Source organism: Leuciscus leuciscus (genome assembly GCF_965113295.1).
Source record: "Leuciscus leuciscus genome assembly, chromosome: 14".
Taxonomy (NCBI): domain Eukaryota; kingdom Metazoa; phylum Chordata; class Actinopteri; order Cypriniformes; family Leuciscidae; genus Leuciscus; species Leuciscus leuciscus.
The window spans coordinates 5,693,859-5,711,204 of NC_138738.1; the positions used below are offsets into that span (position 1 = coordinate 5,693,859).

The following is a 17,346-nucleotide window of genomic DNA, read 5'->3' on the forward strand; positions in this document are numbered from 1 at the left end:
GTATTTATATTGTTTTATCATTTCAAACCTATGTTTTGCAACTGTGAGGAATGCAGAGAGAGCAATGTGTTACAAAGAGAAGATGTGCAGATGTGCAATATATTAGAACAAAATTTTGATCTTGTAGAGAAATAGAGTAAATATAAGATCTCCAAATGCAATTTGGGCCTGTATGAATCACATCTCGCTATGCCTGTATGAATATCGCTATTGTCCGAAAAAGGAATGTAATAGAAAGAAATATTCTTTTGTGTACTTTCATGCACATGGATAGTGGTTACCCATGCAGATAAGTCACATTCTGCTGTTTGTCATTTATCACAATTTTCACACAAATAAAGATGTGACTTTTTTCAATGTAAAACATTATTAATGAATAAAAAAAATTCAGAAAATGTAAAAATCAATTTATTATTTGGTGCAGAAACTACGCACTTTATCTTTAAGGAATGACGTATATAAGAGTATTGTTTAGTATTTATATTGTTTTTCAATATGGGTTTTTTGACATGGTTTTATGTTCCCATCATCTTAAGGTGTTTGTAGGACTAAACAAATCCCATATGACCTCACAGTAGAATATGCTAATGGTTTAGTTTAATTTGTACTGTACTGTATCAACTGTCAGAACTCTTCATTCTATAGATTCAAAACTACAAAACCTAACAGTTTTTCCATAAACTGTTAACTTGTCTGATATATAAGATCACCTACAATGTGCAGCTGACCTTTTGTTTCTAGAGCAGGAGTTCTTCGATATTATATTCGCGTTTTAACAACATAATACACCCACTGGGCCGGCACTTTGGGATTCGCTTCATGCTGCTGAGACAAAAACATATGAATAATTAATTAAGAAAAAATTGATAGGAGAAAGGCAGAAGGAGGGGCAGTAAATTGAGTGACCTTAGTCTCCAGTGTATACTTCTCTATCGCACACTTTTTTTCTCTTTTACTGTTTGTATGTTACCATCTACTGTAAGTCATAAGCACATATTTTCCCATTTGAATTTGCCTAGTCCAAAATAAATATTCATGACTTGGAATGTGTAAGTATCATGGTTTTGTGCACAATAGTGTTTATAGACATTAATTTGAACATTTATTTAATTTTTTGCTACAAAACATACTGTACATACTGTAGGCAGCTACTGAGTAATACACCAATGTCTTACTTGAGTAATGTCTTTCTTTCAAGGTTAAAATGCTATGCTTTTCTCACTTGAGGCTGTTGGGTTTAGTTGTTGGCTTGGTGTGATTGCATTGTTCTTTAGAGATCCACTGGACCATTTATTGTTGGAAAAGTGTGAATATCTGAAAAATTATTGGTCTCTGTAAATAACTAACTTAAATAACTAACTTAAAGGGATAGTTAGACAATTATGTCATCATTTACTCACCCTCCTTTCATTCCAAACCTGTATGACTTTCTCTCTTCTATGGAATGTAAAAGAAGATATTTTGAAGAATGCTGGTAACCAAACAGTTTTAGATTGGTTCCAATTGACTTCCATTGTATTTTTTGTCCATACGTTGTCAAGTCAACGGGAACTGGAACTCTTTGCTGCATTACTCAGTAGCTGCCTATGTACAGTATGTTTTGAAGGCTTAACAAACGTCAAAGTGCACTGATCAGTCAGTCAGAGATGTTTTGTGTGTGCCGGTTGTGAACTTGTTCAGTTTCATTGAGCAGTCTCAGCATCTCTTTGCTGGTTATTTTTTTGTGCCCTTTAAAAAGACCCTCCTGAAGCTATGATTCTGGCATAATCGTTTTCTTCATAATGCACCGTCTTCGCTAATACTTTCAACTTTTTGCTTCTGGCGCTAGAAATGCAATGGCACTAACACGTCATGCAAAATTACTCATATTTTGCCATGTCGAAAGCGTAGATGTTTGGTGTGGATTATAAATTTTTCAGCCCCAGAATTACTTTAAGTGTATAATGAATTTTCAAGGCGATTAAGATGCAAATAGCCACATTAATAATTTGTTGAGTGATATTCCATCCCTTTATGCATCTAAATTATGCTTTATCTGGTTAAAGGAGGCCAAATGAAAAAAATCTCTATCAGTTGCTTCCCCCGTTCCTCTAGTTAATGAACTCATTAACATCAATAAACTACTTCCCAGTCTTATCCTAATAAAAGAGTTTGCAATGACGGACTGTCTGCATCTCAGTATATTGTCATCCATAAATGCTCACTGAAGTCTGTGATTGAATGAAGCAGAGATAGCTCACAGTAGTCTAGGTCTTAGCTGAGATTTCACGGGTTTGGTCTTGATTGAGAGGTATTAGTGCACAGTAAACAAAGCTGTGCTCTTTTTGAGAGCAACATGATATCCTAGATTGCAAATATTTGTTTTTTCTTTGTTTTCTTTTTGAAAAAGTTTTTTTTTTTTTTTTTGTTCTACAGAATTTGTGGCATCTGTATGCTGTGATTGGCTAGGTTAATCAAACCCCATAAAAACAAAATTATGTTTTGTGTATTTTAGTCCACGTCTGTTTGCTTTATGCTCATCTATAAGCTAGCATACTCCTAAAAGTTATATATGAAATTAAGTATACACTAGGGATGTCACTGTGAGGACATTTTTTTAAATTAAATCAAGTCAAGTCACCTTTATTTCAATAGCGCTTTATACAATACAGATTGTTTCAAAGCAGCTTCACAGTGATAACAGGAAAATAATGCATTTCAGCTGTTGTTCAGCTGAAGTCAGTTCAGTGTTTATTCAGTTCCGTTGTAAAGATCATCAATTATTAAATCAGTTAATTTCATCTATAAAGCAATTCTGCAAAAAATGATGTCATTGTCAAGCTCAGTTCAGTTCTCATTCAACAGTGTCAGATCAATATGGTTGAATATTAAGTGTCCCCAACTAAGCAAGCCAGAGGCGACAGAGGCAAGGAACCCAAACTCCATCAGGTGACAGAATGGAGAAAAAACCTTGGGAGAAACCAGTTCCCCTCTGGCCAACTTGCGACAACACCGGTATTTATCGATAACACTGGGTATGCGCTCGCTTTTCACTTTTGCATTCTATTTCACAATCATGCATACTCTGTGTATAGGCCTATAATTTGCGGGCATCAGGGAGCTGCTATCAATATGCGGGGTATTGCAATCGCTTTTGAATGCGTGCTCGCTATTCACATTCGCTTTCGAATTCATGATCATGCATAGGTATCACGCGGCGGTACTGACTGCACATTTTACAAGATAAGATATTTGTCAGTAACGCTCAGGATCTTTTGCACACAGAATCCTCTGTCATTGTCTTGTCAGTCATCTCTCTTTACTCTCGTCACGTGATAAGTGAAATCTGACTCCTGCTGAACGGTGCTGTGACCCTGCAGCTCCTGCTGAATGGAGCAAAGCAGACGCTTTTAGTTTATAATTGTAGTGTCCGTTGTCCAACTGAATTAAATGCTTTTTATTTCTATAAAAAAAAATCAAAAAGGCAGTGGGGGCCAGTGTTGTGGTTGGCAAGTAATGTAATTGGTGTACAGCCGAAAACCGTTTGACACCGATAACACAGACGACTGCAGCAAGCCTATTATACACATTTAAAATGGTACAGATGTTGTTTTTGTTTTTTTTCTGTATAGGGATTATATACATGTGCAGAAAAAAACATTTATTATATTTAAAAAAAATTATATTTATAATATTTAAATATTTATAATATTAGTAGCAGTAGGAAAAATTTAAATAATCCAATTTGATTTTCAGATGGTCTGAAACAGATATCCACTTTTAATTATAGCAGTTCAACCTGCACATTTTCTAGTTAGTTTGCCTAAGGCTTTTACATTTATAGATTGTAACATACGTGGGAGATTGTAAATCCAACAGGTTGTAAAAATGAATTATGCCTTTTCAAGATAAATAGTAAATTAAACACACTGCTCTAAGGTAACTTTACACTACATAAAATAACCAGGGCTGGTAGAGCCTGTACATTGCTTTATGCCATAAATAAAGGGAAGTGCAACCCAGGGATCGGTGCCTTGCTCATGGTTCGGGGATAAAACCAGCAATCGGACATTGGTGATGGATACTCAAGGATTTTGAATTGTTCCTCCACAGATGGCAGCCACAGTGAGATGTCCCAGCCCTCGATGACCATCCAGACATACCCATATGGAGGCTGTGAGTCAGTCGAGATGTCCTACCAGGCCGGCCAGTTCCAACCGGCCATCAGAGTGGCAGACTTACTCCAACACATCACCCAGATGAAGTGTGGGCAGGGTTACGGGTTTAAAGAGGAGTACGAGGTAAGAACGAAATCTGTGTGCTGAGCTTGAGTGATGGACATCAACGAGAATGAAACTTTCAATATTGCTTTCTTTCTTCCCTGAACACAAGAGTAGGTTAAAGAATATTGACAATGATTTGCATTAAGTCTTATAATGATGCATGAATGAAGCCATAAAATATCTTTATGTGAGACATTGCTGAAAATCTTTCTCTGCTGTAGCTCTCAAAACATCATTTGCTTACGTTTTAAATGCCCCTTTTTACAAGATTTAATATAAGTCTCAGGTGTCCCCATAATGTGTCTGTGAAATTTCAGCAAAAAAAAAAATACCCCACAGATCATTTATTATATCATGTTGTAAATGCCCATTTTTTCAGTAGCACCTCAATGCAGAACACGAGATCCGGGGGGCGGAGTTGGATCCAGATAAAGGGGTGGAGATTGGTAGGTTTAGGGGTGGGTTTAGGGATTAAGGGGTGGAGATGGGTAGGTTTAGGGATCAGGGGGTGGAGATGGGTAGGTTTAGGTATATGTAAGGTGGGAGGAGTTGGATCTAGATCCGACTCCTCCCCGTGGATTTCATGTTCTGCAGTGAGGACCATCTCCATTTTTTAGTAGAAGCAAAACATACTGTTTTTGTGCATGTATCTTTAAATGCAAATGAGCTGCTGCTCCCCGCCCCCTATCCAGAATAGCGCTGTGCCTTTACAGCTTGTGCCTCGGATACTCTGCCAAAACTAATTAAATAGGTTTTTTTGAGGTTAACCTCTCACTCCATTACCTGACATTGCAGTTCTTCATCATCATGAAAGTGTATTATCTGGATGCAATGTTGCTGTTAAATGCTCTGGCAAGGAGATAAACATGACGGACTGTGTAGAGCTCACTCAGGGGAGGAGCTAAGCTAATAGGGCAGATTCTGTCGCCAGTCGTGGGCGGGGCCTGTGCGATGTGACATCACATTGGAGCACATTCCTGAACGTCTCATTTTGAGACACTGTTTCAGATTCATGGGGAAAATAACAAACGGAGTGGATGAATTGTTACCACCATAGGGTGACTGTGTACACACACTGTGGACACATGATTATGTTCAAAAACAATATAAAAGTGAATACACTGAATTTGTTAGACCAAGCCTCTCTGTGGTAATTATAACAGCCGTGCAACTATGAAATTTGTTTTTGCCTCTGTATGCACAGTGAACCCAAAGAAAATTGATGTGAAATGAATCTTAAAACTGTTTTATTTAGGGGGTTATTAAAATACTTGTTTTGTTTTTTAAATCATGTTTGCCAGATTCTTGTGTGTTTTTTCATATTGTTTTATTTCCAAAACATTTGAATAACTAATTAAAGTGCCTCTGTGCTTATTAAAAGAAGCAGGCCTGTGGATCTCTATGACATACTGGCATTTTGTTCAGAAAAGGTCACGTGAGATACGAAGCTCATCTAGGAAAAATCTGCCCACACAGTGGTTCACAAAACATCAATCCCCGTGACAATAAAACCAATTATCTTTCACTATCTAAACTTGTATGGGTAGGAATATGCAAAGACCTTTGTGTCAATAGCATGTCATACTCTAGTTTTTAAAAAAGCACGCCAACCTCGAGTTTGAAGGATAACTTATGTCTGCAGTCTCTACAAATGATCGGTTCACTTTAATAAAACAAATACAGAATTCCTTTGCTTATTCACTAAGGTCACCAACATAAAAACTGCATCTGTTAGATTGTCTCCTTGTCATTTGAAAATAAAAATTTTGTGTGTGGATTTTCTCCATTATTAAGTTGCAGATGTTTCAATAGCGTAAACTGTTTTATGATTGGAAAGCGTGCATTGGCATTGTTGTGGCTCTGTCATTTTGTTTAGAACTTGAATTGCACTCGAGGAAGGATAAGGTCATTTATTTTTCCTCTAAATCTATTTCCTTCCAGTTGTGGCTTTGAATTAGCTGCTTTGTGTGAGTTCCAGTTTCAAAATTATAATTCTGTAATCATTTACTCACCCTTGTGTCATTCTAAGCGCTTTCTTTCTTCTGTGAAACACAAGCTTGAGATATCTGTCCGCTCTTGTCCATGCAATTAAAATGAATGGGGAGTGGAGCTTTAAAGCATCAAATAAAGCACCTTAAAAAAATTATATTGAGCTATATAAGTCTTCTGAAGCTATGAAGTAGTTTTTTTTTTGACAAACAGACCATAAAGATGCGAGGATGAGTGAAAGCGAGGATGCGAGGATGCACAATTCTGCATTTTTGGGGCCATATGTTCCTTTAATTTGAGTAATTTGTGTTTCTTGAAAAATAACTATTTGAAATTTTTTATCCTTTTGCCCTCCAAGATGAGAGAAATGGTTGTCATGTAGTAACTATTGTAGTATGATCATACTTATTAGATTATTAGTGAAAGCAGTGTTGGCATGTTCTGAATATTTTGGCTTGTAAACATATTCAGAATTTTATTGTCTGGAATCAGTTATTCTGAGCATGCTTAATAATGTAGGTATAGTCTTAGGTAGGCTATCAAAAGAGTGTATAAACATGATTCAGCAGAGAAATTTATTTGAGTAAGTGTATAAATCATATTTTGCTTATTATTGTGTATTCAGACCCAGTCTTGATGGATAGCTCTGGCAACAATAGATATCATTGAATTAAAGTGGGAATGCTCTCTGCGTCCAAATTTTCAATCACCTGGATTGAGAGCATCTTTAAAAGGGCAAAGATATTGGATTTTTAAAGAAGAAATGTCTGTCATACATCTGATTTACTATTCGGAGACAACAGAATGCATATCAAAATTGCGGCACCTGATCTGTATATATATTTTGTCCAATTTACATTTTCACAAATAAAGAAATCTAGCCAAGGAGATCTAGAAAGAGGTCAGCCCTAACCTCTTCTCTTTCTCAGGATCACTTGATTATTAAGAGTTAGGATAGGTCTAGCCTAATTTCACAATTGGAATGGGACTAGCCTATATAGGCTGTTTTGGGCCGTCCGAAGTGTAGAGGTAAACGTGAGATAGATGTATTGCTGGCAGCTCATGCCTGTCATAGGCAGTCTGATAGCACCAGAGCTCGTGCCTCCTTGTTTAAAGGGTCATTCATCAAGGCAGACGTTTTTATAACGCCTTTTTGTTATCGCCTCTCTCTTCTAACCTGATTTGCCTCACAAGTTCCTCTCAGGCTCCTGCAAATGAAGTTGGCAGCTTTTTGCATCAGCCCATCTCTACCCTTGCCTCAGAAATAAGTCATTTTTCCTATATGCAGTGAAGGAGGAGAAACTCAATACATTTACACTGAGTTGAATGGAGTGTTTGCTTACTGGCTTGTGACTGGCTGATATGAGCGAGAGCACATTAGGGGCAAATACTGCATTTCCCATATTGCATGTTTTACTGTGAATTTAGAGCTGGGGTTTTTTTACTGTAAATGAGATTTTAATGTTGCTGCTACTCAATAATTTAACTTTGCCTTCACTCTAAAATAGAGCGATGAGCTGTTTAGCTAATGAATTAAAATCCACTCACATGACAGATAGGTGTTATAAAATGCATTGAATCTGGACTTTATGATTCATCAGTAGACAATCTGACTCATTTGATTTAATTTAATATTTTAAGTTAATTTAATTTAAGTTCATATAAAATTTTTTTTATTAATTGAATGAATTTAATTAATAACATATTATTAGTTAAAATTATTGGCTGTTGTTCAAAATAATTTTCCCAGTTATTAATATATCAAGTGGCTATATCAGTCATTTAAAAAAATATTTTGTTCTGAAAGTTTTATGTGTTTTAACTGTGTCTATATATATATATATATATATAGAGAGAGAGAGAGAGAGAGAGAGAGAGAGAGTGTTGAGAAGGGATGGAGAGGGTACGGATGAGATATGATGGACAGGGAGTGAATGATGCAGATCTGATCATGTTGGTAAAAGCTGATGATGGCCACCTGTGTGTGTATGTCAGCACAATCGCATCATTAATCTCAGCCTGACAGATGTGTGATCCTGCATCTGTGCTCATGTTAGAGAGAGAAGAAAAAGCGAGTAGTTAATGGTACGTTAAAAAATGGAGAAGGTTACAGTGGTCCCATAAAGTATTTCAACATTTAAGACACATTTAATGTGTGAATGGCATTGCATTAGATAACAACATAACAAAGTGATGAACAGTAGAAAGTGTGGAAGGGTTATGAAATGTTTGGTATTGGAGATGAAGATGATGGTTGTCATGTGGGGTTGGAAGAGGTCTAACAGTTTGTCTGCTGTCTGTGTGCCCACACACATAGTAAAGGCGGTTTGTTTGTTTTTTGTTCCCTGTCTTTTCGTCACTTCTATGAAGTATTAAAGGTGGGATCAGTAGTTTTTGAAAAACACTTTTGGCCAATGTTGATATTTGAAATCACCAAAACTAACACGCCCCTATACTACCCCAAAAGGATCTCGCCCCTAATTCGATAGCTCCGCCCCACTCTTACATACGCGACCGTAACCCAGGCAACGACTATGGCGGAATCTGCTGTACCTGCCAGCCGAGGGTATGATGTCATCAATCAGTGAAAGCAGTGTGTTACTATGGTAATCCATGTCGAATGTGTTTTGGTAGTAATACGTGTTTTAACGCATCAATGGTTCAGCTCCGTTTCACGTGGAAAACAATGCTCAACACCCATCCCAAAAACACAAAGTTAATCATGATCAACTCGATAGCACGAGCATGACAGTCATAGTAACGAATATATTACAACTATAACAAGATTAGGGGGTTATATTGATCACTAAATGAGTAACCAAAGGAAACAAACATATATTAGGAGTATATTATCTTACTTTTCAGACACACTTTGGGAGCCGACGCGTGAAACACACAGTGGAGGAGGTTTAGACGCTCCAGGCTTATATGGTGTGGAAATGAATGTGTCTTTTTCATAGCTGAAGCGAATGACAATAAGATCGCAAATGAAAAAAACAAGCAAAGATGACACACAAGCATATTCAAGCAATGGCCAGCATATATTATTTCTGTGAAACAAAGCTAAACAATATTACTCGCCTATCGAGAAGAAATAAAGCAAACTCGGCGTCCGATGTTTGGCCTTTCCGCTCCTTGAGTTCTCTCAAGCTTCTCTGATATTAACACGAGTTCTACCTCTTGCCTGATCATAAGCTTCTTTTTTTTAATATTATCTGCCTTCTCTCTCTTTCTGTAGTGGTTCATCTAATGTCTGTGCTGTGTGCACTGAGCGCTCTCTCCTCCCCATCATTAGCAGACACGCCCCTTACTGCTGATTGGTTACAAGTGTGTTTTGGTACTCGGCCCGACACAGTTTTCAAACGTGTTTTTCAAAAACTACTGATCCCACCTTTAATAGTGTCAAAAACAGAAGATCACAAGACGAGAGAGGCTCCAGTGAGTACATTTTTGGCGGTTGCATGAGAAATCCAGTACAGAACAAATGAAGAATAAGTTTGGCTCACTACCAGAAGACAAAGGTTTAAGGCCTTTTGTGTAGCGATTCTCACCAGATGTCTCAAAATGTATCATTTAAGAAGCCCTCAAACAGTTTTAGCATGACATTCTGACAGACAGACAGAGAGTTTGGCTATAACTGACTCAGTTACCCTTAATGTACCGTGGTTATAAAGAGACCATGGACAGAGTTGCCAGATCCCAGTTTCCCTGCAGTGGAATGTGACTGATTTATTGGAAGGGTTGCCAGATCATGTTTATTTCACACATGAAAGAGAGGTTCAACAAAAATGAGGTTTTGTAAGGTTTGGATTTTCACAGGTGCCAGATCATGTTTAATGCACGTGAAGGAACAGTACAGCAGAGATGATACGGTCTTTATGTTCAGGCTTCGATGCTTCACTAGTTCCAGATGGGATGCATCATACAGCCTTGGGAGGGAGAAACATTTCTTCTACATACATGACCCCATCTGATGCAGATTGATTCACCCAACCAAAACAATCTGTAAAATCCACTCTATGAAAAGAGAACAAAAATAGATATTTTTATCTATGTTATTAAAAAAATGATAACATTTTATATAAGAATGTTATATACAAAAATATAAATTTTTTGTGTGATCTTTGAATTTTGATCTATTATATATATTTTTTATTTTAATACTTTCATTTTCATTTATTTAGTATTACTTTTTTATTAATGCAGCAGCACAATTCACTATGTGATTTTCCTAAAAGATATAGTTGTCAGTATGAAACAGTGGGCCAAATTAAATATCTTGGATGTTATATTATTATGAATTTGCTATTAAACTCGCTTAATTATACAAACTGGCAATGAATTTATAATGAGTTCTTTGACTGGCAGTATGTGAGCTCATGTCAATAACATTATCAATTATGGAAACCTTCCAGTGAATTTTCATAATTTTTATATTGTTTTACCATGAATTAAATGTGAAAAACATAAGCAAAGAAAAGAGACACATCATGAGCTCTGCGAACGAACTCTTATCTTCGTCCGAATCTCTGTTTCTGCTATTTCACAGGCCTTCGGTTAACTGCGGCATCAACCCTCAAATTCATCTTTACAATGTGCTTGTTTTGAATCACATTGTCCATGAAGTCTTTCTTTAATGCAGACACAGACCACGGTTGTTTCTCTTGATCTGTCACAGTAAATGGCTTGTCTTGTGTGTGTGGTGGACAGGATGAAGATTGGACTACAGCTTTAAGTGGCCACCATTCAGCACTCTTGTCTGAAATTTCAGAGTCTTGTCTTTGCCCCAAGGCAAAAGAATGAGTCTACAATTACCGGACTCTTCCACACTCAAGAGTCTTTCAGTGATATCAAGGAAAAATAGTCACCTAACCTGACCTGCTATTTCAGAAAAACATCTCAAAGTGTGAAAAGTTTCACTTCTAACATGTCTTTTAGTTATATTTGTGTATGTATACACAGTCTCTGTAATGGATGAACATTTGGATTTGAAAGTATTTTTGATTTGATTCCAGGGTCTGGCTGAGGGACAAACGGCCCCATGGGAAACTGCCAAGAAGGACGAGAACCGCAACAAGAATCGCTACGGCAACATCATCGCTTGTGAGTACTGAAACAACAAGGATTCCAAATAGTGTTCTAAAATTCTAAAAAGTCAAATGTTGGGCTTCTTTCACCTCATCACCTCGATCACACAAATGACTATTTATTTTTATATTCTGTGAGAAGCCCTGTTTTTAATCAGTGTTGGGCAAGTTACTTAAAAAAAGTAATTAGTTATAGTTACTAGTTACTTCTCACAAAAAGTAACTGCGTTAGTAACTGAATTACATCATTACAAAAGTAACTAATTACCAGGGAAAGTAACTATTGCGTTACTTAAAAAAAAAAAAAAAAAAAGTTTAAATATAAGAAATTTCTTGGATACCCCCAATATGAAATGTTAAATTAATGAAATTGACACTAAATAGAACATCTTATTATTATAAAACATTGTACACTAATCTACACTATTTTAATGTTGCTGTGGGACAATGTGAGAGACACCTATTAACTTAAATATTAAAATATTATCATTACTATAGTGCAACAATAAAACAATAGATGGTTTAGAACTTTTAATATTTATTGCACAGACCACAACTGGCCAACAAATAAGTCTAAAAATAAATTATGCTTCTTAAGAAATGTAATAAATAAATAGTAGCCTAATAAAAATATACATACACATACACTAGTGCATATAATTAAAATGATAAAACTCACACACCTTTACAACTGGTAGACATTCTGTATAGCCTACTTGAAGTATTTTCTTCCGCACAATAGTAAGTTTAACAAAAAGTGCTTTCAATATAATACTGAACAATGTATCAACATAAATAATAATAATACAATATAATCTTTTGGGGGTTTATTTTTATAACCTACAGAGAACGTCATCATCAGAGGTTATTTTAGCCAAATTCTAGTCGTGTTTGCCGCACGTGCTCACAACCGTCAAACAAATATGTTTGAACGTTCCCTGCAGGTTATTTTGGAGTTTATGTTATATAAACTAATTAAAACATTGCATATGATACCAATATGCTACAGAGATTATTCAAATGCTGATATGTGTAATTTATTTATAAATAAAGTATTTATGCTCGGACACATTCGGTATCTGTCGAGCGCGTTCTCGGACACACTCGGTCTCTCTCGTTAGTAACGCCGTTTATTTATAACGCCGTTATTCCCATCACTGTTTTTAATATATCATATTTACAATAAGAAAAGTACTATGAAAGTACACTGCTACAGTGAGGATGTCAGAAAGTAATATCATGGCACTTTAGATAGTGTGGTGCTGAATTGTTAGCATATTCATTTACAACATTTACAGCACTTTAAGGTAGTACCATGTCCAAAAAACACAATATTGTACCACTTCTTACAAAAAAAGCATTTCAAAGAATTCTTTCGAATGTCAAAACATGGTATTGCCATGGTACACTTTGCTAATTATTTAGTTAATGTAGCAGCATTCAGTAATATCTAGTTGTTGACATATATTTCTTCTACATCATTTAGTTGTCACTGCCACGGCGCTCTAAAAATGAGATGAAACAGTGGGCTAAATGAAATAACCTGTCAGTCGCTGATGGCCAGCGGGTATTATGATGAATTTGCTATTAGTTAAACCCGCTTAATTATACGAGTTGCTAATGAAAACTGTCCATCAGGCTGTTCATCAGTACAAAGGATCATTTTTGTGGAAAAATAGTGAAAATGTTGATGGCTTTATTTAACACCATGTGCCTAGGGCGTTGGTTTGCTTGTAACTGTGACTTTAGCCTGAAATAATATATTGCATTTAACAAAACATCCCATTAATAGTTAAATAAGCATGCCTCATACTGACTAAAAGAGTAGCACAAAAAATGGTCAAAATATGAAAATGATATAGTAATTATGATTATATATATTCTGAAGCAGATAGTTCCCATCCTACTATATATGATAATAGCTTCATGCTTTAGCTTTAATGTGTGACTACATTTAATATCAAACTGTATTGCATTTGGACTTGGAAAATGGGTTTTTAAGTAACTGAAAAGTCTTAAGTCAACCAGCCAAAGGAGGAAGATGTTTTGTGAAGCATTTCATTATGTGAATTCATGTTTAACCACCCCAAATTGGAGCGATGTCTTACAAACTGAGCCAAGAAAAAAATTAACCCACAAACAAAATTGGCCGTGCATTGCTTGATTAACTTTGACAATTTATGGGAGACGAGGAAAGCCGTTTCAATTAGAGACATCTGTCCAGTCTCGCTCATCCCTTCAGTGTTTCAGCAGGCAGTGTCAGCCATTCAAGCCCATATGGTCATCTATAATTCACGAGACTCTACACCCAAAATAAACTGTTATTGGCAAACATTTACATATCAGAGAATGAGAAGGGGGGGGGGGGGGGGGGTTGGTTTGGAACGGCGGCTCGTATTTACTCCTGCTCACCTTCAAAACCAATTTCTCCTTCCCTGTGTACACTGAGATTTTTGTATCTTTTCCAAATGATTCCTCATTATTACATTTCGTCCATTATGGTCGGGAGGGAGGTATGTACAGACAGTGAGCATACTATAATTTGGCACAGGGCGTTTGACAGATGCATGCTGTTGAGCACCTTCGCAAGCTCTGTTTGGACTGAGATTGCAGTAAATGCTTTGGCAGCAGGTTTGTAAAGGAACGGATGAGTCACAGCATAGCTAAGGGTCTGATCCCAAAGCTGAGGACAATGACATCACGATGCACGACAGACAGTGAAACAGAGAGAGCTTGGTAATGGAATGTTAAAACAGCACCTAAAAATATCAAACAAGATAGCAGCTCTTTAAAATAAAGTATTTTACAAGAATTTCATGAATTTAATGTTGAATTTCAAAAAGTTATAAACATTCGCTGCAGAGATAAAGCTTAGATCTTTAAAGCAGAAGAAAATAGGCATAGGCATCACAGGAATGTTCCTGAAGCAAAGTCTGTTCCATTAAGAGTTCATTTAGTATTGAGTATTAAAGTGTTATATAATGTATTCATATTTTAGTTTTAGTTTTCATAAGTTTGAGTAATTAAGTTATGTGCTTTTGTCATTTTTATTAGTTTTTTTATATATATATAATATATTTCTATATTACTTTAATGTTAGTTTCAGTTATAGTAATTTTAGTAGTTATTTCAGTTAGTTGCCAAGACAACCTTATTTTTGTAAAGGAACACAAATAGAGCCTGGCCCTAAACCTGTTGCTAAGCTAACTTCTTAAATATTCTCATGAGTGAAATACATGCAAATATTACATGGAGCGATTTTTAATCAATACTTTATCTGTAGAAATGGCTGCTTGGCTGCTGTGATAAATTACACTGGCTGCTGTGATAAGTTTCCTTACAAAAAATAAGTATACTTCAAGTTCAAGTATATTTAAATATACTTTATGGAGTAAGTATACTAATCTCAATGTATACTAGAAGTATACTTGTAAGTTTACTATTTGGGACTAATTTGGCCCATTCTTTAGTATATTTCTAAACAAATCTATTGTATTGGATGCCAAAAACATGATTGTTTATAAGACAGCATGTAAAAATAGTTAAAGAGATAGTGCACCCAAAAATGAATGTTCTGTCATCATTTACTTACCCTCATGTCGTTCAAAACCTGTCTAACTTCAAAAAAGGATATTTTGAAAAATGTATCAGTGTTATTACAGTGAAAGTCAATGGATCCAATGTTGTTTGGAACAGCGTTCTTCAAAATATCTTTTTGTTGTGTCCTGCAGAAGTCATATAGGTTTGGAACAACATGAGGGGTAAGCACATGATGACATCATCTTTATTTTTGGCTGCATCATTTTGCTGTTACCCGATTTGTTAGCTGTACTCGTAATGCAGCGGAAATGGTTATTTATGTCATAGTATGAGCTAAATTCGGTTATTTTACAGAAAAAAACTCTCACATGATGCAATTCATGTAGCTAACACTAACATCACACAATCATCCCATGAAGAGGGATGAAACCCCAATGGATAACCAGCACACATTGGCTCATTATACAAACTGTCACTCATTTTAAACAGTTAGTATAATTTCCTTTGTGGATCTGAGGTTAAAATATGCAAGGTAAGGCACCTGCTGAATAATAAATGTCCAGGTTGTTCGTCTTCATTAGTCCAAACACAGAAGAGAGCGTGTCTTGCTCTTTTAAGTGCTTTGCATGTGTGGATCCATGTGTCTGGATGAAGACACCTTCTCATTTCTTCTCTCTGAGCTCCCTAAAATTCTGACATTTATTCCCTTCACGTAGTGCTGCCAGAATCATCATGTTCCCTTGAAGTCTTTCTGGTAAAAAAAAAAAAAAAAAAAAAACTCCTCTGATGTATTGACCAAAGCAAGAGTATTAGCATTCACATGAGCCGTGTAGTGTAGTGTATTATGCCCTTGGTTTTGTTTGTTTGTTTATCGTCATCGATTAATGCTCTTAACCAAGAATAAACACCAAGTCAGATTCATTCCTTATTTACATTAAAACGATTAATCGATTAAGGCATCATCAATATAGAGGTTGCTCTTCCATCGCTCAGTATCAACTTTTCATCTGCCTATCAACAAATCTCTGCCTTGTAATTGCCTTTTCCTTTAGAGAAAAACCTGAGAAGCATTTGAGATATATGTGAGATGATATATGTGAGATGGGTTCTTTCTCTCAGTAAAACATTCCAAAAGTGAAAAAAGGTCAGCAAGAGTCTCTATTTGAGCTCCATTTAATCTCATTATTGTCTAGGAGAAACCAATTGAGATTTTAAATGAATCTAATTTGTGTTGTTTCTTTCCTTTAGCTAGTTATATAAACCAATATGATCACTTCATTACAATCTGAGGTTTCAAAATGGTGCGAATAACAGATTGAAATTAATTTCTTTAATAATAAGTCCTGTGTATGTGGGGAAATATATCCTTTTTGTTGCCACTGGTGCAAATGAACCATCCGAAATGAATCTCTTTCAGATTAGGATGACACTTGTCCTAACACCAAGCTCTCAAAGCTCAAGCGTTCGCATAAACACTTCTGCTACTTTCTTAAACCCTCTCAGGTAGACTTCATGAGCAGAGCGTCTTATCCCAGAGCGGATGGAAATGGATTAAACTGGATTAGAGTGCCTCGCTCTCACGCCACGAGGTGTGTGCGACAGCACTTGGCCCATTTGACACTCTTTTCTGCCAAGCGGGGATTTAATAGGCTGTTTAGGTGTATAATGCACTCACACACTGAGGTTATATATAAGAGCAGCAGAGAGGACGCGCTGATTAAGAGACTGCTGACATTTTTGGGGCGGTTCTTTTAAACAAACAAAAGTACCAGTTTGTACAAAAATCACAGAGTACAAAGTTCAAACTTTGACGCAACCCTACTCATCATCATACGTCACTGTAACGTCTAGGTGATCATCCAGACATCTGGATAGTTTAGCAGGGCTGACTCAGAGCTACTGTACCCATGCATCACAGCACTCGTCTGTAGTCTGGACATTCTCTCCCAATTAGAGCTTTGTGTCTGGCCCCTCACTGCGGAGAAGAACCCTGCCGAGCGCTCGCTGTTATGACAACTGACTCGGTGGCGTCTAATTAGCCCCATCTCGCTCTCTTTCCGCATCCCTCAATTTCCTTCTTTTCTGCTTCCTTCACGCATGTTCCCTTTCGGGGAGCAGAGAGGTCAGCAGGCAGACCAAAGCACCGGTGAGAGACAGCTGAGATGTTTGTGAGGCGAGCGAGAGAGGAGGAGCAAATGAAGAAAGTGTGAAGTTAAAAAAATATAAGCCTGTGAATTTTGAGCAGATAGAATAAAAAACGCAATAGGTTTGGACAGGAAGGAGGGGCTGTCTGAAAGTAAACAACCTTCACGACCCGCTTACAGCTCTAGACACAGGCCTGCTTCTCCTTGGAATGAAATAAACTGAAAGACGGAGAGAAATCTGGAGGGATTCTGTGGAGCTGCCTGCCATCAGAGAACATCCGCTGGCTTGGAGTCGACATGCCTCAACAGCGCATTTGCATTCTC

At 36.7% G+C, this 17,346-nt stretch overlaps 1 protein-coding gene across 11 annotated transcripts in view; it reads left to right on the top strand.

Moving 5' to 3' along the window:
- Positions 1-17,346, top strand: part of ptprt (protein tyrosine phosphatase receptor type T) — a 246,281-nt gene that overhangs the window by 200,948 nt on the left and 27,987 nt on the right. For all 11 annotated transcript variants that reach the window (XM_082136321.1, XM_082136320.1, XM_082136323.1 and 8 more), the window contains 2 exons: positions 4,093-4,280; positions 11,267-11,354. In XM_082136321.1, the coding sequence (XP_081992447.1) occupies positions 4,093-4,280; positions 11,267-11,354 (276 nt within the window). The remainder of the gene's footprint in view (positions 1-4,092; positions 4,281-11,266; positions 11,355-17,346) is intronic.